General features: G+C 42.9%; 1 protein-coding gene across 1 annotated transcript; it reads right to left on the bottom strand.

Annotated features, from left to right (window-relative positions):
* LOC133444521 (G/T mismatch-specific thymine DNA glycosylase-like) lies at positions 1–24,414 on the bottom strand. The gene is made up of 7 exons (XM_061722361.1): positions 24,366–24,414; positions 23,615–23,750; positions 21,365–21,447; positions 21,155–21,249; positions 13,622–13,793; positions 12,443–12,607; positions 1–330 (listed from the first exon to the last, which is right to left on the bottom strand). Exons 1-7 carry the CDS (start codon positions 24,412–24,414, stop codon positions 206–208), a joined length of 825 nt encoding a protein of 274 aa, XP_061578345.1. The 3' UTR covers positions 1–205.
* Positions 24,415–24,833: the final 419 nt, after the last annotated feature.

Genomic DNA, 24,833 nt, shown 5'->3' with positions numbered 1-24,833 from the left:
CCCCGACGCCCCGCCACCTCCTCAGTGAAGCACCTTTGTCCCTGATTTCACATATTTAAAAGACTGTCGAGAGACAACCGCACATGCTTACAAAAAGAAAAGTCCTAAACGTGTCTGGTTCCACCTGGACACGACTAAAAACTGGATCAAATCTAAACCTGGACCTGGAGAGGTTCAGGGCTGGTTCCTGGTTCCCGGTTCCAGCTCAGATGCCGTTAATGTCTGGGATCTGATCCGTGAAGTTCTGCTTCATCCACTGTCCGTCCGGGAGCTCCGTCGACCCCGCCGCCGCCTCCGAAGCCGCCGCCGCCGCCGCCTCCTGAGCGCCTTCTGCACGTGAACAACACACACAAACCGGACTGATGAGGTCTGGGGAACTCCGGCTCCCTTTTTTTCCTCTCTCTTCTCCTTCCGGCCCCATCTCCACAATCTGTTTACCCTACAACTGGCAGAGAACCTTGAATTCCACAACCGAACAATAATCATGATCTGGTTTTGCATTGCTGCAGCCCATTCCATCCTAACTCTCCCCCATTATAGCACTTTAAGGCCCCGTTTCCACGTAGCAAAAACGCTGGTGTTTTCCTGCGTTTTGGCCGTTCGTTTACACGAAAACGGAGCTCAAAGTCTCCAAAAACAATCATTTCTGAAAACTCCGTTTTAAAACCTCCGTCTTCACGTTTGCTTGTAAACAGAGAGAAACGGACATTTATTCTTCAGAACGTCACATTATGAGACAGAAACGTCACCAGCGTCATGAGTGACACCTGTGTTTACAATTAGTTTGTAACCGTCAATATTTTCTTGTATTTGACCTGTTTTATATTCTAACGTCACACTTAAAAGTAACTCCACTTCTCTGTCACTCCAAACCAAAGACTCTCGTTCCGTCTTGGAAGTAAAGCCTGAATTATGGTCCTGCGTTAAATCGACGCAGAGCTACGGCGTAGGGTACGCGGCGATGCCGTACGGTGTGCGTCTCCGCGTAGCCTACGCCGTAGCTCTGCGTTGGTGTAACGCGGAACCATAAATCAGCCTTAACTGGAAGTTGCACGTGTCATTTGTTGATGTTTTTTCCAGGATTCTGATTGGCTGGCATGACCTTAACAGCGTATTTAATGCGGATTCGTGTAAACGAAGAGATTTTGAAAACGATCTCGTGTAAACGATGGAATTTTTCAAAACGTAGAGGGGGAAATATCCGTTTTTGTAAATACCCGGCTACGTGGAAACGGGGCCTAACTTTTAACCCTCAGCACTTTAACTTACTCTGGCACTTTACCGCCTAAACTTTTAACTGCTAAATGTGAAACTATGTGTGTAATGTATTCACTATTGTAATATATGTAAATGTCTGTAAGATGGTGTTAGTATGAAGATTGATGTGTCAGCTTGTTCTCCTGTTCCTTCTATCTTAAATAGAAGCAAAATAACAAGAACAGAAACTTTTTGCACGCTTTATTTGTATTTGTTTTAACTTGTTGTTTAACTTGTCTTTCTTTTATAGAACTGAAAAAAAAAAATAATAATTTTTTTTATTCTCAAATTATGGAATCATTTTTCAAAATGTTTCAAAATATGCCTATTTGTGGAAAAAATATGTAGTATTTGAGTTCCATAAAAGCTTGTTATTTGTTTTCTTCCTAATTGTCCTTGTGGTCAAGAACCCCCAACACTAAAATGGTTTGGCCGCTGATCAAAATTTGATGTTATCATTTAATTCAACCATTAGAATGGTCTAAATGTCCGGTCAGCACAAGTCCGGTGCTCAGAAAAGAAGAGAAAAGAGAAGAAGAAAATAGAGGCCTCAGAGATTCTCTACACAAATATTTTAAAAAGGTGGTGACGGTGAAGCTGGAATTAATAAAGTCAGCGTAGAGCAAGGTAAGAAACAGTTACAACGTTTACCAACCTTGTAACTTAACCTAACTGGCTAGCTCTAATGCTAACGTCCATTAGCTTGTATAAAAACCTGAAGAGCAGAGGGAGAGGAGAGGAAGAGGAGAAGGAGAGGAGAGTGTTATGATTGATTATATAAAGAATAGTTTAAAATCAAACTGAATATGTAAACTGCATGTGCTGATTAACTAAATGTTTCTGTATGTGAAACTAAGGTGCATCTCTGACTTTCACTGAGAGTACCATGCTGTAACAGGCACGAGATAAGAGAGGCCCCCAGCAATAAACTAAGGGGGGCCCCAAGCCACCCCCTTTCTCAAGTGTAATAAAACTTTCTCAGGAGAGAGACCGGCAGATCTGGCGGGACGATTGACCAAGCAGGCTGCAGGAGCGCTGCTCTGCCGATCTCACTCATGAGGCCTACTTTAATTCTATCCCAGTCTTGTGTCTTTTTATTTACCTTTTCCAGCTCAATTAAAGAACCCGGGGTGATTGAATTTGATCACAACAATTTGGGGGCTCGTCCGGGATTGAGAAACAGGAAAGAGGTAATTATGAAAAAAAAAAAAAAAAAACAGCTGGTTGCGGAAAAGGGCGAGGACACGGCCCGCGCGCAAATTCAGGGTAAGCAGACCTTTATCTGCATTGGATATACTCAAATCAAGACCGTGTCCAAAGTCTTAAGTAAACACCCAGCTGCTGAATTTAAGAACTGTTAAATTTAAGGAATGATAACGGCTGAATTTAATAACTGCTAAATTTAAGGAATGATAACTGCTGAATTTAAGAACTGTTAAATTTAAGGAATGATAACGGCTGAATTTAATAACTGCTAAATTTAAGGAATGATAACTGCTGAATTATAAGAATTGCTAAATTTAAGGAATGACAACTGCTAAATTTAATGAAGAAAGGACAAAGCTGGAATAGAAAATAAAGAGGAAATATATATAAGTTAAGAGGAATATTTGTTAAGGGTTTAAGTCCCAGGATGTTATTAGAAAGGGTTTATTAACGGTTAGAGTCCGAGGATGTCGGGGTTTGAGGCCCTTTTGAGGGACAGGGTTATTGGAGAATCCTGTTACCGTAGACATTCTGAAGTCTCGAGTGTAGCGACTCCACCGTGACACTGACGAGTGCACGGATTTTGCTGGGTTGGAATCCCGGGATTGAGGCCACCCGAATTCTAAGTGCTGCCAAAGAAACTTACAGTAAAAAGTTGATGGTATGCAATGGAGGATGGAATAGGATTTTGGAAACTGTAGAGATGTTTTAAAATGCCCGAGAAACTTTAAATGTTGAGGGAATTTGGCTTTGTGAAGATATTATAAGACCTAAGTTGACATGAGCCTGAAAAATAGAAATATAGATGGTAAGATTGTGAATTATATGTAAAAAATTCACCAGAAACTGCTGGCCTGGCTATGAGAAAGGAGGGGCTGCGCTTGTGGGTGAAGCGCCTGCATTTACGTGTGTGCTGTATGTGTGTATGTGTGTGTGACAGAGACAGAGACTGCGTGTGTATGTGTGAGAGACAGAGGGAGAGAGAGAGAGTGAGAGACAGAGATAGGGTGTAAGTGTGTGTGTGTGAGAGATAATGTGTGTGTGTGCCTTTGTGCATTGTACGTTATGTTCATGACATTTTGTGAACAGTTGAAATATATTCTGTCATTTTAAGAGAAAGAAAAGTATGATTTAATTGACTTCGTAGTTGGTTTTAAAATGGGGAAAAAGGTAAAAGAGAGATTTTGGAAGTTGCAGGTTCAGATGCCATGGTCGTTAAAGTCCTCTGTCAGATCATGACCTGCTTTGATTGTTAGCAGATTTTATGGTGCTTGGAGAAGCAGAGATGCAGCCTGTTGCTCCGATGGAAGGAGGAGGGGCTGTTTGGGTCTTTCGGCAGCACAGATAACCAGTAAAGCTTTAAAAAAGCTAGAGATTATGTTGATAATAATCTTATTTAGGGGTTGAATAGGTGACAAATTTTAGAATATATTTGGATATTATAAGATAAAATGTTAAGAAGTAAAAGGTTTAAATTCATATGAGCCTCTCTCTGTTGACTTGGTTAAAATAATATGAACAATGAGCTTCTTTAAATGATACATTCTGTGTCTATAAAGGAGAGTTTTTATCTGTTAAAAATACATGAGCTTCAGCTTCTCTGTTGACATTTTTTAAGATAACATTAACAATGAGCTTCTTTAAATGATGCATTCTGTGTCTAATAAAGAAGACTTTTTTATTTGATAAAGCATATATGAACTTCGAGAGAGGACTTTTTGGGAGTTTGTTTGTTTAGGTTAAGAATGTTTGTCTGTGTACTGGAGCGCCCCCCCTCAGCGAAATATGGTGAATTGGTTAGGGGCGGCTGTTGATGAATACAGATTTTGGAATCTGTGATAGTAGGGACATTGTAATTTCTGTCTGTAATTTGTATAGTTGAGGTTACTGTCATTTTTGGGAAGTAGAAGTGCTTTTGCAATTTCTATTTTATTTAGGAAAAGGACCAGATCGAAATGATAAATTACAGATATGGGTTAGTGGTTTTACAATGTTATTTAGGACTATACTACGGTTATTAATATTAGGACAGTCAGTGGATAATTTACTTTTACATTTTTGAACAGGGTTTGTCACTTTCTGTTTACTGTAACTGTTGTTGAGAGAGGAAAAGTAAATATGAGTAGGGCTTGTCTATAATAGTTTGCTTTATGTTCTGATTCACACCATTATCCTTGTTTAATTACCGGTAGGTTGTCAGGATAACTCAAGTTTCCTTTTATATTGTGTTTATTTTCATGTAATAACTTTTTATAAATAACCTGCGGTTAGGTCTTATTATATCTTTTAGTATAGTTTGGTAGATTTTATAAGATTATTTTCTATTGACAAGCATTAGTTAGTCCTCCATTAGTGAATCAAGGACTTTTTAAATAAATTCGGATTAATATGAACGAGAAAGAAGCCTACGGACGCAAAAAAAGTTTACTAGGGAATTTAAAGGAGTGAAAACTGAAAAGCCACTAGGATAAGACAAGAGGGTCGAAAAGATAACGAAGGAATGTAGGGGTACGAACAGACCAGTCTTCACCAGACCATGTCGTAAACATGTTGGGTGAAACAGAAACAGAAAAAAAAAAAGAGGGGAAACTTTCAGCGCCAGGCGCGGGGTCGTGGCTGAGGTCAAGCCAAGAGATACTGTTAGTAAATCAGCATTAAACACACACAAATTTTATGAACCACCTTGAGCACCCAAACCCACATGCCATTCCACACACGAAGGATGGGTGGACAAAAGGGGGAGGCCCGGGGGTTTGGCGAGGGGGTTGCCATAGAGACCCAGGAAAAGACGCGCCCCACAAAGAGACAACAGGGGACTGGCTGCTTCGGAGACAAAACAGACTTTACCATTCACATGCCCCCTCAGGATGAGGGTGGGGCGCAAACCCTGAGAAATTTTTTTCTCGTATCACCGCAAGCTCCTTGTGACTAGATGGGGACAGACCAACTGATCACTTGGGGGTGATGATTCAGTGTGGTCCGGATGGTTGGACGCTAACCTTTCTGGACGGAGGTACAAAACAATGCGTCGGTTATCCATCCAGCGGACAATGCATGTTATCTCCTCAGCCAGGTCTGGCTGCAGCAGTACAGTATGTGGACTTTGTTTGAACCAGAAACATCGGTTACTCCTGGCCCGATATACGGTCTATCAACAGTGGCGCCCCTGAGTAGACACCTGGTGTCCTTACGCTTGTTCCCCCAATCCTTTACATATCACATTATTTTACGATACACCTAATGGTAACATGATGCCTTGCACTCACATTATGACACGACTAAGGTGGTATGAAATTATCAAAAGGCTTGCCCTCATGTATCATTGGCTTTGCGTCTAGGCCATCAGGCTATTTAATGCCTCCAAAGCAAAATTATTATCACCACCCAATAGTTGTACGACATGGTGAAACAACTAGGCGTTAGGATTTAGATTTTTCTGTAACAGATCACCAACAAGTGATCTTGTTTCAGAAAAGGGGGAGTAAGGTTGGTAGTTATGTGACGTGTAAACACGACCCTACATGTATACAGCATGTAGCAGTTAAAGAAATTAATCAAAAGAAATTAAGAAAATGAAGCACCAAATATTTCGTACACACACGACGGATAGCACAGGGGGAAAACCACACAAGTGCATGCAAAGAATCGTTCGTGACGATAAAGTCAGGGAAGACTTAGTGAAAACACCATTTGACAAAGCGATTAATTTGTTTGTAGACGGATACTGTTTTAGATACTGGAACGAAGGGTTACAATTAGCATATGCGATAGTAAACGAGGAAGACGAAACATGGGTAACAGTAGATGCTAGAAGGATTGAAGGAATTAGAATCTGAATCAGAATCAGATTTATTAGTCAAGTTTGAATATTGCCCAAGGAATTAGACTTCGGTTATTTCGCTTTCCATTCGGATTTGAAAGTAGCAACAGTAAATAACAAATGTACGGTAGATAAAAGTGTGGCACGTATTAAAATATATACGATTAAAAAAGTGAAAGGTGTAACAGTATAGAGGTAGACATGGTAAAGACAGCTCTTAATAAGAAATATAAATAGTAAGTGGCCTTGAGATGGGAAACGGAGATTGGAATGAGTAGAGTTAAACCTGAGACCACCTGATATATTGTACAAGCATTAGGGGAGTAGTTATATTCTTTAAGGTAAAGAATACCAGAATGGGCAAACAGATGGCGATTAGATGAATTAAATTCAGTCCATGAATGGCACGAGTAATTTTTCTTTTTTGTAAAAGGTCAAAATTTTTTAGATAGCTGGGATAAGTATTACAGTAAATAATAGTACAGGAATTTAGATGTTGTCCAAACAAAGGTTGATAAAGAATAAGAAGAGCAGAGCGTGGGAGCAGGTGTCTCGCTTTGAAAAGCAGACCAGCATTTTTTAGATTCTTAGATATTTAGTTTTGCAAAAGTGATCTATATGACGATTAGAGTTTAGACAGTCATCAATGAGGACTCCAAGGAACTTTGTAGAGTTTACTTTCTTGATTTCTTTATCTTTTATTTTGATCTGAAAGGCCAGATTTTCCATATTCTTTTGTTCTTTATTGAAACTGAATGATATATAATTTGTTTATCAATATTAAGAGAGGTTTTGTTCATTTTTGATCCAAATATCCACCTTAGAAAGCACATTGTTAAGGAGCTTTTGAATTTCATGGATGTTGTTATGTGATACAAGAAAGGTTGTTTTATTGAGCATTCCAGGAAAACATGTCAGTGTTTAGCCCCGGAGGCAGATCATTTTCAACTTTATTCTGTACGAAGATATGTCTTTATGTAACATTCAACAGTGAACTACGGAGGAGCTTAATAAGAAGGAATATGTTTTTCAGTTATTGTAATAATTCATTTGATCATCAACCAGTATTTTGGGGCAAATATGCCGTAGTTTCATGTGAGTGAATGATTTTTACTTTTTGTTACGTAGAAATGTCACTTTTCTATAAAGGAAATGTTAATCGTGTGGACAATCCTGAGTATCCCCTCAACGCGTAAAGGATTTAACAGAGTAATTTGCATGTCTGGATTGTTGACGTGGGTGTACATACAGTGCCCAAAGGGAAAGAAATCAGTAATGTTCATAAATAAGCAATTATTGCTCCACACCTATCTGTAGGAAATTGTAGGATAATGTATTGAATCATCTGGAGTGGAGTATTGTGTAGTGGGTGACATCAGGAAGGCGTTTGGGAAACGCTGGATGGGACATGCGAATATGAAGACTAAATTGGCAAAAATCTGTGCACAGACAAAAATGACATGGGTGGACGCGGGCCACGGACTGACCCGTACGAACCACAGACTGGACAATTTTTTCTAGGGCCGCAGAATGCGCCCTACTTGAAGGAGACTGACGAATAACGATTTGGTCAGAAAGCTCACTTCTCCGAACTGCAAAGTTTGGTATCTGCTTACTCCAAACAGGTCAGAGACGGACGGACAGACACGGACCTCACAGACAGAATGGGTTCCCCTGTGAGTCATCAAGGGACAGTGGTCGGAGCCGAGGTGGACAGGACCCAGAACGGACCTCCCACGTCATCCGACTCCACAGGAAAGGTGACACGTGGTGTCAACGATCGCAGTGGGCAACACCGGACCCCCCCATGAAGATTAGGACCCCAGATCCGCTGGATCTGGTGCAGGAGCGGACATCAGACCTTAGCTCTCAAGAGAGGGGCAGAATAATCCCCTGAGCAGGGTCCACCGGGTGATCAGAGTAGTCTACCTCTGACTCCTGAAGAGGAACAATAAAGAAGAAAGAAGATACATAGGGTGATCTCTGATTAGAGATCAAAAGGGGGATTGTTATGATTGATTATATAAAGAATAGTTTAAAATCAAACTGAATATGTAAACTGCATGTGCTGATTAACTAAATGTTTCTGTATGTGAAACTAAGGTGCATCTCTGACTTTCACTGAGAGTACCATGCTGTAACAGGCACGAGATAAGAGAGGCCCCCAGCAATAAACTAAGGGGGGCCCCAAGCCACCCCCTTTCTCAAGTGTAATAAAACTTTCTCAGGAGAGAGACCGGCAGATCTGGCGGGACGATTGACCAAGCAGGCTGCAGGAGCGCTGCTCTGCCGATCTCACTCATGAGGCCTACTTTAATTCTATCCCAGTCTTGTGTCTTTTTATTTACCTTTTCCAGCTCAATTAAAGAACCCGGGGTGATTGAATTTGATCACAACAAGAGGAAGAGGAGAAGGAGAGGAGAGGAAGAGGGAGAAGGAGAGATCCAGGCCCAGGGGGGCCCATCTTAGATTATTCTGTCCGGGGCCCCGGCAGGACTGTCAGCTGGCCTGCTAGTACCAGTAGCCCTAAAAATGAAGCCACAGGCGTAGGGTCCTTGTAATGTTCCCTAGGGATTGGGACACCACTTGCTCCGTCACTGCGTGGTTTACGTTCGGGTACGTAAGCGACTGCGTAGTTACGTTTGCACAAACGTCACACCATATCAGGAAGCCCAGAGATAAAACCTGTTTTAATTTCAGCTGTAGCGCTGTTAATATGCCACTTCATTACGTTTTAATATTTTTTCCAGGCGTAAAAGTAATCGTTAAGATCCCAAACCTGGACTCAGTTTATCCAAATAACGCCTGTTAAGAAATTTGATCCGAAGTTTTTGGGATGAGAAGAGCCGCCGGCTCGAGAGCTGATTTATGGTTCCGCGTTAAATCGACACAGAGCCTACGGCGTAGGGTACGGCGTACGGCGCCAGTCGCCGCGTAACCTACGCCGTAACCTACGCCGTAACCTACGCCGTAACCTACGCCGTAGGCTCTGCGTCGATTTAACGCGGAACCATGAAACAGCTCCGCTATCTTCACTTCAGCTTTATCTGAAAGTGTGTAAATGACCCAGATAACAGCTTTGTGGTTTCTGAAAACTATTATAATCAGAAACATCCAAAACAAATCTGACGAGTCACAGGATTATTTCTCTCTATTTCCCACAAAAGAAATGCTTGCTCCCTCGGTCACAATCTGAGACGAGTCTGCCTGTTTGCCCTCGGTCGGCGAGTCAAATCCACGCAGAGCCTACAGCGTAGCTTACGTAGCCTACGGCGTAGGTTACGTAGCCTACGGCGTAGGTTACGTAGCCTACGGCGTAGCTTACGTAGCCTACGGCGTAGGTTACGTAGCCTACGGCGTAGGTTACGTAGCCTACGGCGTAGGTTACGTAGCCTACGGCGTAGCTTACGTAGCCTACGGCGTAGGTTACGTAGCCTACGGCGTAGGTTACGTAGCCTACGGCGTAACCTAACAGCCTTTACTCCGGCGTGAGTTTCGCGAACAACGGACAAAAAAGGGATTATGTACATTCACTGAGTGAATATTATTAAAGTAAAATATATATTTCTCGCTAGAAATGTAATCAAAATGCATTTTTATGCAGAAACTAACTCAAAATATTGATTTTATTCACTAAAAAATAAGAAATGTCCGCCATGTTTTTTTTTTTATTCAGTCCGCAAATGACGACGAAAAGCATTCTGGGAAATTCCGGGAACAGCCAATCACAGAGTGAGCTGTTTGACCGACGTCCCGACGAAAAGCTCCCGACCGGAGCCAACCTGTGGCGACGTGCGGGACACACCGGGGAACTAACGACAGACGCACCGACGCTCATCGACGGCCCGACGGCCGGTTATCGGCTTGGTGCGTCAGGGCCTTATGCGCTAAGCATTTCCATATGAAAGCCCATTGAAAAGCATGTGAATGTAAGTCCCATTAATGCGGCTTTAGATACTTGATTTGGAGTTGTAACTTGATTTGGCTTTTTGTTCTAGCCCTGAACGACTAAAGGTTCGTTCTTTTGTTTGTGAATTGTGTGTTTTGTGGCAATTTTTTTTACTTTTGGCTTAATTGAAAGCTATTGTAACAGCCCTTAAATATAGTGGTTTTCCCTATGACGTTTTGTATTGGGTAAATGTTGAAACCATTTTTGTGAATTTAAGAAAAGGAATGTTGTACAACTAATAATGAACTTTGATTTAAGAGATATTGATGACTCTTTTCTGACCTCGTCCAAGTCAGGTTTTTTTAGTTGAAACCTTTGAATGGGTTTGGACAAAGAATCCCTCTTCAATCCTTGAAACATATATTTAAAAAGTAGCATCCGTGCAAAAATCCTTTCAAAATAAATATTTCATAAATAATTGAGGAAAATATAAGTCTAAATTCATAAAATATTTATGATATTTTTTTTTATTTTTTTTATTATTATTATTATACTTTATTTATTTTGGTTTAATTAATGTTGTGAAAAGTAAAAAAAAAAAAAAGGGGGAGAAATATTGATAATTATATTGTTATTGTAAATATTTCTTTTTTTTTATGCCCTCAATAAAAAAAATAAAAAATAAATAAATAAATAAATAAATTCATAAAATGAATTTTATCTTCAGGAGTAGGCTATTCAACTTATTATCCTAAAACCGAGTCTCCCCACACCAGGATGGTTCCACCTGTCAATCACCTGGCTTCACCTGTCAATCACTTGGACCAACGATGGAGTCGTGTATGAAGCGTAGCAGCAATATTTTTATGTTTAATAAATCAGTTTCAGTGCTGTGTTTTAGGTCTTTTTTTTACAACCAAAAGTGCTTTGCGCGGGTTAGGGGGTACTTGGCTGAAAACATATTTCACAGGGGGAACATCACTGACAAAAGGTTGAGGACCACTGTCATAGTCCATTATATATTTCCTATTCTTAATTCGTTTGAATTTAGCTAACACGATTGGCTACACCAGCGCGGCGCTGACGGCTACCTGTGTTGGGGCCGGACGAGAAGGTGCAGTGGCCGTTGTGGCTACCTGTGTTGGGGCCGGACGAGAAGGTGCAGTGGCCATTGTGGCTACCTGTGTTGGGGCCGGACGAGAAGGTGCAGTGGCCATTGTGGCTACCTGTGTTGGGGCCGGACGAGAAGGTGCAGTGGCCATTGTGGCTACCTGTGTTGGGGCCGGACGAGAAGGTGCAGTGGCCGTTGTGGCTACCTGTGTTGGGGCCGGACGAGAAGGTGCAGTGGCCGTTGTGGCTACCTGTGTTGGGGCCGGACGAGAAGGTGCAGTGGCCGTTGTGGCTACTACCTGTGTTGGGGCCGGACGAGAAGGTGCAGTGGCCGTTGTGGCTACCTGTGTTGGGGCCGGACGAGAAGGTGCAGTGGCCGTTGTGGCTACCTGTGTTGGGGCCGGAAGAGAAGGTGCAGTGGCCGTTGTGGCTACCTGTGTTGGGGCCTGACGAGAAGGTGCAGTGGCCGTTGTGGCTACTACCTGTGTTGGGGCCGGACGAGAAGGTGCAGTGGCCGTTGTGGCTACCTGTGTTGGGGCCGGACGAGAAGGTGCAGTGGCCGTTGTGGCTACCTGTGTTGGGGCCTGACGAGAAGGTGCAGTGGCCGTTGTGGCTACCTGTGTTGGGGCCGGACGAGAAGGTGCAGTGGCCGTTGTGGCTACCTGTGTTGGGGCCGGACGAGAAGGTGCAGTGGCCGTTGTGGCTACCTGTGTTGGGGCCGGACGAAAAGGGGCAGTGGCCGTTGTGGCTACCTGTGTTGGGGCCGGACGAGAAGGTGCAGTGGCCGTTGTGGCTACTACCTGTGTTGGGGCCGGACGAGAAGGTGCAGTGGCCGTTGTGGCTACCTGTGTTGGGGCCGGACGAGAAGGTGCAGTGGCCGTTGTGGCTACCTGTGTTGGGGCCTGACGAGAAGGTGCAGTGGCCGTTGTGGCTACCTGTGTTGGGGCCGGACGAGAAGGTGCAGTGGCCGTTGTGGCTACCTGTGTTGGGGCCGGACGAGAAGGTGCAGTGGCCGTTGTGGCTACCTGTGTTGGGGCCTGACGAAAAGGGGCAGTGGCCGTTGTGGCTACCTGTGTTGGGGCCGGACGAGAAGGTGCAGTGGCCGTTGTGGCTACCTGTGTTGGGGCCTGACGAGAAGGTGCAGTGGCCGTTGTGGCTACCTGTGTTGGGGCCGGACGAGAAGGTGCAGTGGCCGTTGTGGCTCGCAGCCGGACCTCCTCCAGCCGGGCCTCCCTCAGCCGTCCTCTCGGCGTACGCTCCGCCGTAGGCGTCTTCGTAGCCGGGGTCGTACGTCTCCTCCTTGATCGCCATCCGCTTGGCGTCCTCTGTGGGCAGAGAGAGGAGAGTCAGGCGCGCATGAAACCACAACGTCTAGGTCAGGGGTGGCCAAACTAAATGTTTTAGAGCCATATTGGACCAAAAACACAAAAAAACAAATGTGTCTGGAGCCGCAAAAAATGAAAAGTCTTGTATCGAATGAAGAAACACATGCTGCATGTTTGTATATTAGTTAGAACTGGGTCCTCCGCTGCTAATGTAGCTGCTAATGTCTTTGTCTTTCCACATGACTCTTTTTGTTATGCAAATGTACGGAAGAGTGTTAAGGCCAGGCAGGAGAAAAATAAAATATTTTAGGAGGTGTAAGATTTTTTTTTCATTATGCACTTCGAGAAAAAAGTCAAAATGTTGAGAAAAAAGTTGAAATGTCGAGATTAATGTTGAAGTACAATTTCGAGAAAAAAGTCGAAATTTCGACAAAAAAGTCGAATTGTAGAGAAAAAAGTTGAAATGTTGAGAAAAAAGTCAAAATGTGAAAAAGAAAATCTAAATTTCGAGAAAAAAGTCGAATTGTAGAGAAAAAAAGTTAAAATGTTGTGAAAAAAGTAAAAATGTCGAGAAAATGTTGAAATGTTGAGAAAAAAGTTGAAATGTTGAGAAAAAAGTTGAAATGTTGAGAAAAAAGTTGAAATGTTGAGAAAAAAGTTGAAATGTTGAGAAAAAAGGCAAAGTTTCGACTTTATTCTTGAAATTGTATTTCAACATTAATCTCGACATTTCGACTTTTTTTCTGAAAGAAAAATCTATTTTTTCTCCTGCACGGCCCTGATACTCTAGTGTTGTGCTGAAATGTTTATTTATTCTACACATTTTTACAGCTTTGGAAAACAGAATGTTTGTGTCATGTTTTCCAACAGAAACCACATTAAAACAAAAATATATTTCCCTCCCCCATCGATTTCCACTTTCAAACATTTCTGAAAAAGCTCCAGAGCCGCCTGCGGCTATGGAGCCGCGCGCTGCCGACCCCCGGTTCAGCACTAAGATGAATCCCGGCTCACCCTTGGCCAGGCCCAGGTCGAAGCTGTACTGGATCTCCTCCACCTCCGTGCTCTTCTGGACGCCCCTCAGCTGGTCCCGCAGCTCCCTCAGCTTGATGTAGAAGTGGACCTTGTCCTGGGCCCGGGGGAACTGGGCGCAGCGGGCGCTGGAGGACGGCATCAGGTACAGCGCCTGCTCAGACACAAACACAGGATCAGGTACAGCGCCTGCTCAACACACAAACACAGGATCAGGTACAGCTGCTCAACACACAAACACAGGATCAGGTACAGCTGCTCAACACACAAACACAGGATCAGGTACAGCGCCTGCTCAACACACAAACACAGGATCAGGTACAGCGCCTGCTCAACACACAAACACAGGATCAGGTACAGCGCCTGCTCAACACACAAACACAGGATCAGGTACAGCGCCTGCTCAACACACAAACACAGGATCAGGTACAGCGCCTGCTCAACACACAAACACAGGATCAGGTACAGAGCCTGCTCAAAAAAACAAACACAGGATCAGGTACAGAGCCTGCTCAACACACAGACACAGGCTGGTGGACGACCAGACACCAGACTTTAGGGGTGACCAGGTTCCTCAGACACAGGTCTGGAGGATCTACCGTGGAGCAGGGCTCCAGACTAACTTTTTCACAGGTAGCACTGGTGCCACCTAGCTTTTCATTTATAGCTGGGAGGGAATTCATGAAAATCGTGCACTTGGTGACAAGTTTTTGATATTTGGCATGGTGTTAGTTATGGACATAAGGTTTTCAAAAACCACCGCAAACAAATTGGGACGTCCCCCTAGTGGCCGGTTTGCAGCAAATTCAAAATGAATCAATAAGCGAGGCGCTAGAGGCAGAATTGTAGGTGTTAATAGAGTTTAAATATGCACAGCTGATGTTTTTTGTGTTATTTTAATAAAATCCTATTCTTTCACTGTGACTTAGTTCTGAGGTTCTGTTCATCTTAAGCCTGAATGAATGAATGAATGAATGAATGAATGAATGAATGAATGAATGAATGAATGAATGAATGAATGAATGAATGAAAGAATGAATGAATGAAGCCACTGTTCTCACCCAGTGAGATCATTGATACTACAGTGATAGAGAGAAAATGACCTTGAAAATTAAATTTGACCTTCAACATGACCTTGAAATAGGAAATTTATCTCAGAATTGAATTCCTAGCACCAAAAAAGTGACAATAAACAACAATCTAGGACTAAGAAGTTGAGATTTGACCTTTGGTCTTTTTGGCAGGAGCCATTTTGAATTTTCTGCAAACCGGCCACTAGGGGGCGTCACCAAACCGGCCACTAGGGGGCGTCACCAAACCGGCCACTAGGGGGCGTCACCAAACCGGCCACTAGGGGGCGTCACCATTTGTTTGCGGTGGTTTTTGAAAACCTTATGTCCAAACCTAACACCATGCCAAATATCAAAAACTTGTCACCAAGTGCACAATCTTTATGATTTTTGACATATTCCCTCCCAGCTATTAGTAGCACCAAAACAAATTAGGTAGCACCATATTTTTCCATTGCACATAACATATTTAGAAACACTACAATAAGGTTCCCTCAATTAACATTAGTTACATTCCTTCCTGCAACGGGCCACATGCCCTACAGCGGACACACACCATGGCCTGTCCCTGTATCTTAACCACGGGAACTGTTCCAGCCATTGTTGTTGAAAGCTGTACTTTTTTTTCTTCTCCCCACTAGGGTTGCCACCTTTCAGAAATAGAAATAAGGAACGTTCCCCTTTTCAGCGATTTTCGCGAGCGCTAAAAAAAGGGACATCCCCAAAACGTCTAAAATGCATAGAAATGTATATATTTTATATGAAAAAACTAAATGCCGTAATAGCATTGAACTTTCATGACCGTACAGACAGCCTGAACCTGAGCATGGTCATCGTAAATTTAACAAAGTCTGCCTGCATTGGGCAGTTAAACAGAACCGCACCTAAATTAAATGACAAAACAACAAAAGACAAGCGGCTCCTTGTCTTTCAGAACTGTGGTGTGGAACTCCGAACAGTGATGAGGAGCAGCTCACTTCATGAGCTCCACTGAACTATTTGTTATAATTTTGATTATTTAATTCTTTATTGATTTCATAAAATATTCAAATTGTTTGAGATTTTTTATTTGCGGTTTTCATTAGCTGTGGACCATAATCATCAAAATTATAACAAATAAAGGCTTGAAATATCTCACTTTGCATGTAGTGGGAAATAATATATTTGTTTGACCTTGGACCTTTACTGAAACGAATTAAGTTTAGCAATATATTCTAATTTTCCGACCTTCACCTGTAGATTATGACCAATAAATAAGAGCATAATATATGTCCCGTATCACACCATATCAAGCTCAGGGGATGTTTCAGGTAAGAACTGTGCAACAGGAGCCTGGCTCCTCTGGGATGTTATATTACTGTTAGGATTTCATGAAATTGTTAAAAGCTCAAAGCATTTCCAACTCTGGTGGGCTTTCTCTTTATATTCAAAGTAACCTTGTATGTAGCAAAACACGGAGCCACCTCCTGGTGTTACGGGTAGACTAGAAGTTAATTACAATATACATACCATTGTTGAGAGGAGACATTGGGGGGAAATAGGTGGTTTAGCATCGGAGGGTCTTATCTGCGTCCTGGGGTGGCACCCCAGGTGAGAGAAATAACAAAGGAGATAGAAGTGACACGTTTGGGGTCTTTCCCGTTCCCTCCACCAATGAAATTCTCTTGCAAAGAACACCCCCCTTTAGAGTATAAATTCAACTAGGCTGATGACCACGGTGTGCATTTCTCTCCTACCCACGTGGTCTGAGAAGAAGTGTACCGTCCGGCCGGAAAAAACCTTGTGCTTGACATGATTAAAAGTTGTATTAACCTGTGATTCCATTCCACTAGTCTTTCTTGGTTCTCCAGACAAACGAACACGTATCTCTCAATTGGTGACCCCGACGTGATCTGGTTGTATCCTGACTGTGGAATTCTGGAGAGGAGACCTGGGGAAGTTTTCATGCAGACAACCAAAACCTGACTAGTCAAAATAAGGTAAGCAGAAACCACTGATGAGTAGAAATTCTGCACATTGGATTTATCAAATTAATACTGGTTGTCTGATTGAATTCTTCTCAAGCTCATAAAGATTAAAAATAGGTTTTGTCTTTTGATGTGTCATGCACAACGTTAATTTTTCCGTTTTAGTCTGTTTTAGTTAAATTGTGGGTTCGAGTCCCCCAGGTTAGATTCCTGTAAACGCTGTATTTTTCTGTTTTAGTAGAGATTTTAAATTAAGTTGTGGGTTCGAGTCCCCCAGGTTAGATTCCTGTAAACGCTGTATTTTTCTGTTTTAGTAGAGATTTTAAATTAAGTTGTGGGTTCGAGTCCCCCAAGTTAGATTCCTGTAAACGCTGTATTTTTGTATTTTTCTGTTTTTAGTTAAGTTGTGGGTTCGAGTCCCCCAGGTTAGATTCCTGTAAACGCTGTATTTTTCTGTTTTAGTAGAGATTTTAAATTAAGTTGTGGGTTCGAGTCCCCCAAGTTAGATTCCTGTAAACGCTGTATTTTTGTATTTTTCTGTTTTTAGTTAAGTTGTGGGTTCGAGTCCCCCAGGTTAGATTCCTGTAAACGCTGTATTTTTCTGTTTTAGTAGAGATTTTAAATTAAGTTGTGGGTTCGAGTCCCCCAGGTTAGATTCCTGTAAACGCTGTATTTTTCTGTTTTAGTAGAGATTTTAAATTAAGTTGTGGGTTCGAGTCCCCCAGGTTAGATTCCTGTAAACGCTGTATTTTTCTGTTTTAGTAGAGATTTTAAATTAAGTTGTGGGTTCGAGTCCCCCAGGTGAGATTCTTGTAAACGCTGTATTTTTGTATTTTTATTGTGGGTTGGAGGCCCTCTGGTCACGTTCCAGTAAAAGCTGTAATTTTTATTGTTTTGCTTGTCATGTATAATGTATGTCTGTTATGTAGTATTAATTTGTGCCCTCTCCCCCTGCGAGCCCCCCCCCCCCCTTTTTCTTCAGGACTGACAATCAGTCCTCCCCTTTTGTCTTGTTTTGGGAAACGTCACAGTGGGTGGGAAGCGCCCCCACCAACATTGAGAAAGCCAGAGAGGTGACAAACAATGACCCCCAAGAGCCCCCCCCCCCTAATTTAAGGGGCCAGAAAGTTCCTTCAGTCAGGGAGGAGAAGCCTCCTTACAGTGTGTCTGGTTATTCAGAATATTCTTGGAGATTTGTTCTCTTAATGTTTTGGTAAATGGAAAGGTGTGGTGGTATCAATTTGTATTGTAATGGCTGTGGTTGTTCTTATTTTATGCGGATGTTATGGTTTGTTTTTTTTTTTTTTTTTTTTATTTTAGTAAAAAAAAAAAAAAAAAGAGGGTGGAGGGTTGATGACCCAGTGAGAGATGTGGTGTGTGCAGTGTGCTAAGTGCTCCCCTTAAAAACTGCACTGGTTTCTGTGGGACCTTGACTGGAAAGTTACCCCTGGTACAGAACCACTTACAGAAATCAACGTCAGATCCATCTCCTACGCTGCTTCAATGTGCAGCACTGTTCGTCTTCAGGTCAGAGACGACAAAGCTGTGTCGGCTGATGATACGAACTTCATCTGAATACGAGGTGGGCTCTCGCACAAGACGCTGACGAAGAAAAGACTGATGGAAGAGCCTTTCAAAGCCGACAGCGACATATCATTGCCACTGATCGTGGGTGCGACGATGAGACTTTGTGGTCACAACAGAGAAATATAACGACCGGGTCTTCTTCTAAAAAGGTGCAACTGTATCTGTCGAAACTATGCTTGGACACTGGCGAAGGTCTATCTGCTTACAGCTCTGTGGTGCTGAAAGGCCGAGGTTTTCTGCGGATGCCTGGTGTTGCAATATGAGGGCGATTGTTGGTATACTGCACACACTCATTTCCTACTGTTGTGTTTCAATAGGTCATCGGTTTTACACATTTTTTCATAGAGCTGGTTGAATATTATTTTACGATTTTTTATTTTATTTTGTTTTGGGGGGATTAGTTTGAAAAGATGATTATCTGTCCAAAGTGTGCCCATGCCTGTTGAAAGCGTTGAAAGAATAATAAAAAATAAAAATAAAATTGGGGGGGATAGTAGACAATGTTAGTAGACAATGTTAATCAGTCATAGTGATATCAATCATAATAATTTCATATACTGATTAGTGGACTTAGTGCTAGTTTATGGTTTATATATGATCAACCTGTCTAAATGCTTTAACACACGAAGTGCATGAACCTACAATAAATTCTTTGAATCTATTATTTTCATAAACAGCAGGTGCATTTATGATATTAGATGTACCACGTCATAGGAATACAAACTACTTGCATGCCATTTTTTCTAATAACTAACATCTGTTGTTTAAATGTGTTATACTGATTTATTTGTGAAATGCTCATCCATTATGAGATGTACAATTGTTTACAATATGAATATTCAGACTTCCACAGCTTTAAATGTATGATTGTTGTTGAATGTATCTGTGTAATTAATCTGTATGTATGGTTCTTGATATTTGTGGGTTTTCTCTTTTGTTGCTCTGCTTGTATCTTTATCTGGTGGTCATGTGTAATATTGCAGGATTGGGACTCTGTTTTGTCTATACAGCTAAGCAGGGTGTTCTTTTTATATAAGAAAGGGGGGTACAAAAACAACACATATATTTTTATATCCCAGTGGACATTTTTACATGGTTGATTTGAAAAACATGAATTAATCATGTTTTGAGTGGAAATTGTTAGGTTTTCATGAAATTGTTAAAAGCTCAAAGCATTTCCAACTCTGCTGGGCTTTCTCTTTATATTCAAAGTAACCTTGTATGCAGTAAGACACGGAGCCACCTCCTGGTGTTACGGGTAGACTAGAAGTTAATTACAATATACATACCATTGTTGAGAGGAGACATTGGGGGGGAAATAGGTGGTTTAGCATCGGAGGGTCTTATCTGTGTCCTGGGGTGGCACCCCAGGTGAGAGAAATAACAAAGGAGATAGAAGTGACACGTTTGGGGTCTTTCCCGTTCCCTCCACCAATGAAATTCACTTGCAAAGAACACCCCCCTTTAGAGTATAAATTCAACTAGGCTGATGACCACGGTGTGCATTTTCTTTCCTACCCATGAGAGAAGTGTACCATCCGGCCGGAAAAAACCTTGTGCTTGACATGATTAAAAGTTGTATTAACCTGTGATTCTATTCCACTAGTCTTTCTTGGTTCTCCAGACAAACGAACACGTATTCTTTCATTACGTTTATGGAGGTGGGGGTGTCTGGAGCCTCTGGAGACATCTTGACTTGACTTTTTTTTTGTTTAAAGCCGCGCGTGTCGGTGCAGTTAGCAGCAGTGAGAGGTAAAGGCTGATTTATGGTTCCGCGTCAGACCAACGCAGAGCCTACGCCGTGCGTTGCACGTCGCCGCGTACCCTACGGCGGAGGCTCTGCGTCGATTTAACACGGAACCATAATGTCGGCTTAACTAGGCAACGGAGCGCAAAGGGGTTCCGTATTGGTTCAATACGGAACTTTTAATTCCCAATTACCAAACAATTCCGTATTTCAAGTGACGGGTGGCGAGCCTACCCCCCACTCTCCCCCGCCTCTTTCGCCAACCTGTCACTCTCTTCATCAGAAGAAGAATCCATGATTCTTGTCGCTCCCTCTGCTAACCCTTCTCCTCCTCCTCCACCACCAGCAGCCTCGTTTGTTGCTTCCATGGTTGCCTCTGGCATTTTTCTTCTTAAAATAATCCACTATAGACCGCTTCGTACTGCATCTGCTTTGTTTACCTTTTTGAGCGCGCTGCGTGTACGCGCGCGTGCACTGCTGTGCGCGTGTACGCGCGCGTGCACTGCTGTGCGCGTGTACGCGCGCGTGCACTGCTGTGCGCGTGTACGCGCGCGTGCACTGCTGTGCGCGTGTACGCGCGCGTGCACTGCTGTGCGCGTGTACGCGCGCGTGCACTGCTGTGCGCGTGTACGCGCGCGTGCACTGCTGTGCGCGTGTACGCGCGCGTGCACTGCTGTGCGCGTGTACGCGCGCGTGCACTGCTGTGCGCGTGTACGCGCGCGTGCACTGCTGTGCGCGTGTACGCGCGCGTGCACTGCTGTGCGCGTGTACGTGCGCAGACCGTACCAGGTGCAGTCAGACAGAGAGAGAGGAGAAATAGGACTAGCAGGAATGGGCCAGAAAGTAAGATTGTATTATCAACCACTCCATTAATGCACTAACACAGCAGAGTGAAAAAAACAAAAAAAAGTTGTTTTTTTCCACTAGTCCTCTTGCAAGTAGCACCGGAGCGACCTCATTCAATTTTAACTCGCACCTTAATAAATTAGGTCGCATATGCGACCTAATAGGTCGCACTCTGGAGCCCTGCCGTGGAGGTCTGGTTGAGAATCTGAGCTGGAGGTCTATGTTTATGCTCAGAAACCGGACCGGCTGGAGGTTCTGGACCCGTTAGCCAACATGACCTGAAGGTCCGACTACTCACCACGTCACACTCGGGGATCTTGTGCGGCTGCAGACCAAAGTCCAGCTTTTTGGGCTTTTTACCGAACATCTCTCTGCAGAACATCTCGTAGATACCTGGAGGAGAAGAGAGGAACCGGGTCAGACCAGGACCTGGACCTGGACCTGGACCAGGTCCAGAACCAGGTCCAGAACTAGAACCAGAACCAGAACCGCTCTGGGCTCAGCTTACATTTCCCGTTGAACACAGCGATCAGCGGCCGGTACTTAATCAGCTTCTCCACCAGGATCTTTCCTCCCTCGCGGAGCTCCTTGCTGGAGACAGAGACGAGCAGAACCATCAGAACCATCAGAACCATCAGAACCATCAGAACCGGTGTTAGCGGTGTTGGACCACGTCCAGTGATCATGTGACTGTTATAAATGTTTTTTTTGTTATTAATTACCGTATTGGCCTGAATATAAGACGGTGATTTCTGCATTGAAATAAGACTGAAAAAGTGTGGGTCGTCTTACATTCAGGGTCTAGTCCGGGGGTCGGCCACCCAAAAGGTTGAAAGAGCCGTATTGGACCAAAAACACAAAAAACAGGCAAATGGCGAAAGGTGAAATGTCGAGAAAAAAGTCGAAATGTCGAGAAAAAAGTCGAAATGTCGAGAAAAAAGTCGAAATGTTGAGAAAAAAGTCGAAATGTCGAGAAAAAAGTCGAAATGTCGAGAAAAAAGTCGAAATGTCGAGAAAAAAGTCGAAATGTCGAGAAAAAAGTCGAAATGTCGAGAAAAAAGTCGAAATGTCGAGAAAAAAGTCGAAATGTTGAGAAAAAAGTCGAAATGTTGAGAAAAAAGTCGAAATGTCGAGAAAAAAGTCAAAATGTCGAGAAAAAAGTCAAAATGTTGAGAAAAAAGTCGAAATGTCGAGAAAAAAGTCGAAATGTTGAGAAAAAAGTCGAAATGTTGAGAAAAAAGTCGAAATGTTGAGAAAAAAGTCAAAATGTCGAGAAAAAAGTCAAAATGTCGAGAAAAAAGTCAAAATGTCGAGAAAAAAGTCAAAATGTCGAGAATAAAGTCGAAATGTCGAGAAAAAAGTCGAAATGTTGAGAAAAAAGTCGAAATGTCGAGAAAAAAGTCGAAATGTCGAGAAAAAAGTCGAAATGTTGAGAAAAAAGTCGAAATGTCGAGAAAAAAGTCGAAATGTCGAGAAAAAAGTCGAAATGTCGAGAAAAAAGTCGAAATGTCGAGAAAAAAGTCGAAATGTCGAGAAAAAAGTCGAAATGTCGAGGAAAAGGTCGAAATGTCGAGAAAAAAGTCGAAATGTTGAGAAAAAAGTCTAAATGTCGAGAAAAAAGTCAAAATTTTGAGAAAAAAGTCGAAATGTCGAGAAAAAAGTCAAAATTTTGAGAAAAAAGTCGAAATGTCGAGAAAAAAGTCAAAATGTCGAGGAAAAAGTCAAAATGTCGAGAGAAAAGTCAAAATGTCGAGAGAAAAGTCAAAATGTCGAGGAAAAAGTCGAAATGTCGAGAGAAAAAAAATGTGAAATGTCGAGAAAAAAGTCGAAATGTCGAGAAAAAAGTCAAAATTTCGAGATTAAAAAGGAAAGGAAAAGGGAAGAAAAGAAAAAAAAGAAGAAAAAAAGAAGGAAAAAAAGAAGGAAAAAAAGGTAAAACATATTTTGAAAAATCTCCAGGAGCCACTAGGGTGGCGCTAAAGAGCCGCATGCGGCTCTAGGGCGGTGGGTTGCCGACCCCTGGTCTAGACGTTATACCCATTCACAACACTAGATTGCGCCAGATATCTTTAAAACGAATGCTGAACTTAACTCCCCAGGCCAAAGGAACCCCTGTCACGAAGAAGAAAAATAAGAAATAGTATAAGAAAGAAAAGAGAAGAAAATAAGAGAAGAGATAACAGAAAGTGGAGAAACGTAGCAACAATCTGGAGAAAAGAGGGTGGAAGATCTGCAGGTGAACCGGCAGCTGAGGAGAAGTTATGATGCAAACTTCAACATGATGATTTCAATGAGGCAAAATACCAGGCTTTTTCTCTCAAATATATTGTTATAATCATTTGTTTCAGATGTACTGTCATTATTTTCTGTATAAAAATTGAATTTGGTGTTCAAAAAGTCTTTCTTCAAACTTGAGTCTTGAAAAAGAGGATCGTCTTATATTCGGGACAATACGGTATTTTATTTATGTATGTAACATCTAATAGTTGAAAACCGATAACCATAATAGTCTTTTTCCATACATAATATTTTTGTATGACAGAAAAATAAAATACAAATCAATCATCACCCCCTCCCTCCCTTTTCCATTTTCCTGGTTAAGGCCCAGGTGGTGCCCCTACAAATTTAGTCATTTTGATAATTCAATTTGATAAGTAATCTACTTTATTAATTATTAATAATTCATGAATAAAATTATTAATAACCCTCTGATAATTGAACAGCCCGCTACCGTGTGGCACAACACCGGGGAAACTACCTGCTCAGGTCCTTGCTGCCCGGCGTCGCCCTGGCAACCATGTTGGTGAAGCCCATCTTGTACTTGACGGGCAGCAGGGTGTCGTGGGTGTGGTTGAGCTGCTCCTCGGTGAACCCCGACAGGAACAGGCACTTCCCTGAGGAGGAGACTCGTCAATAATCACCCATCAGACCCCGGACATCGTCAATAATCACAGATCAGACCCCGGACATCGTGAATAATCACAGATCAGACCCCGGACATCGTGAATAATCACCCATCAGACCCCGGACATCATCAATAATCCCCAATCAGACCCCGGACATCGTCAATAATCACCGATCAGACCCCCGACATCGTCAATAATCACCGATCAGACCCCGACATCGTCAATAATCACCGATCAGACCCCGGATATCGTCAATAATCACCGATCAGACCCCGGACATCGTCAATAATCACTGATCAGACCCCGGACATCGTCAATAATCACAGATCAGACCCCGGACATCGTCAATAATCACCGATCAGACCCCGGACATCGTCAATAATCACCGATCAGACCCCGGACATCGTCAATAATCACCGATCAGACCCCGGATATCGTCAATAATCACCGATCAGACCCCGGACATCGTCAATAATCACCGATCAGACCCCGGACATCGTCAATAATCACCGATCAGACCCCGGACATCGTCAATAATCACCGATCAGACCCCGGACATCGTCAATAATCACCGATCAGACCCCGGACATCGTCAATAATCACCGATCAGACCCCGGACATCGTCAATAATCACAGATCTGATTTCTGACATCGTCAATAATCACCGATCAGACCCCGGACATCGTCAATAATCACCGATCAGACCCCGGACATCGATCAGACCCCGGACATCGTCAATAATCACCGATCAGACCCCGGACATCGTCAATAATCACCGATCAGACCCCAGACATCGTCAATAATCACCGATCAGACCCCGGACATCTTCAATAATCACCGATCAGACCCCGGACATCGTCAATAATCACCAATCAGACCCCGGACATCTTCAATAATCACCGATCAGACCCCGGACATCGTCAATAATCACCGATCAGACCCCAGACATCGTCAATAATCACCGATCAGACCCCGGACATCTTCAATAATCACCGATCAGACCCCGGACATCGTCAATAATCACAGATCAGACCCCGGACATCGTCAATAATCACCGATCAGACCCCGGAC

Source organism: Cololabis saira, chromosome 5, assembly GCF_033807715.1.
Source record: "Cololabis saira isolate AMF1-May2022 chromosome 5, fColSai1.1, whole genome shotgun sequence".
NCBI lineage: Eukaryota > Metazoa > Chordata > Actinopteri > Beloniformes > Belonidae > Cololabis > Cololabis saira.
Note: the sequence above shows the minus strand (reverse complement) of the source record. Positions and strands in the feature narration are given on the sequence as shown.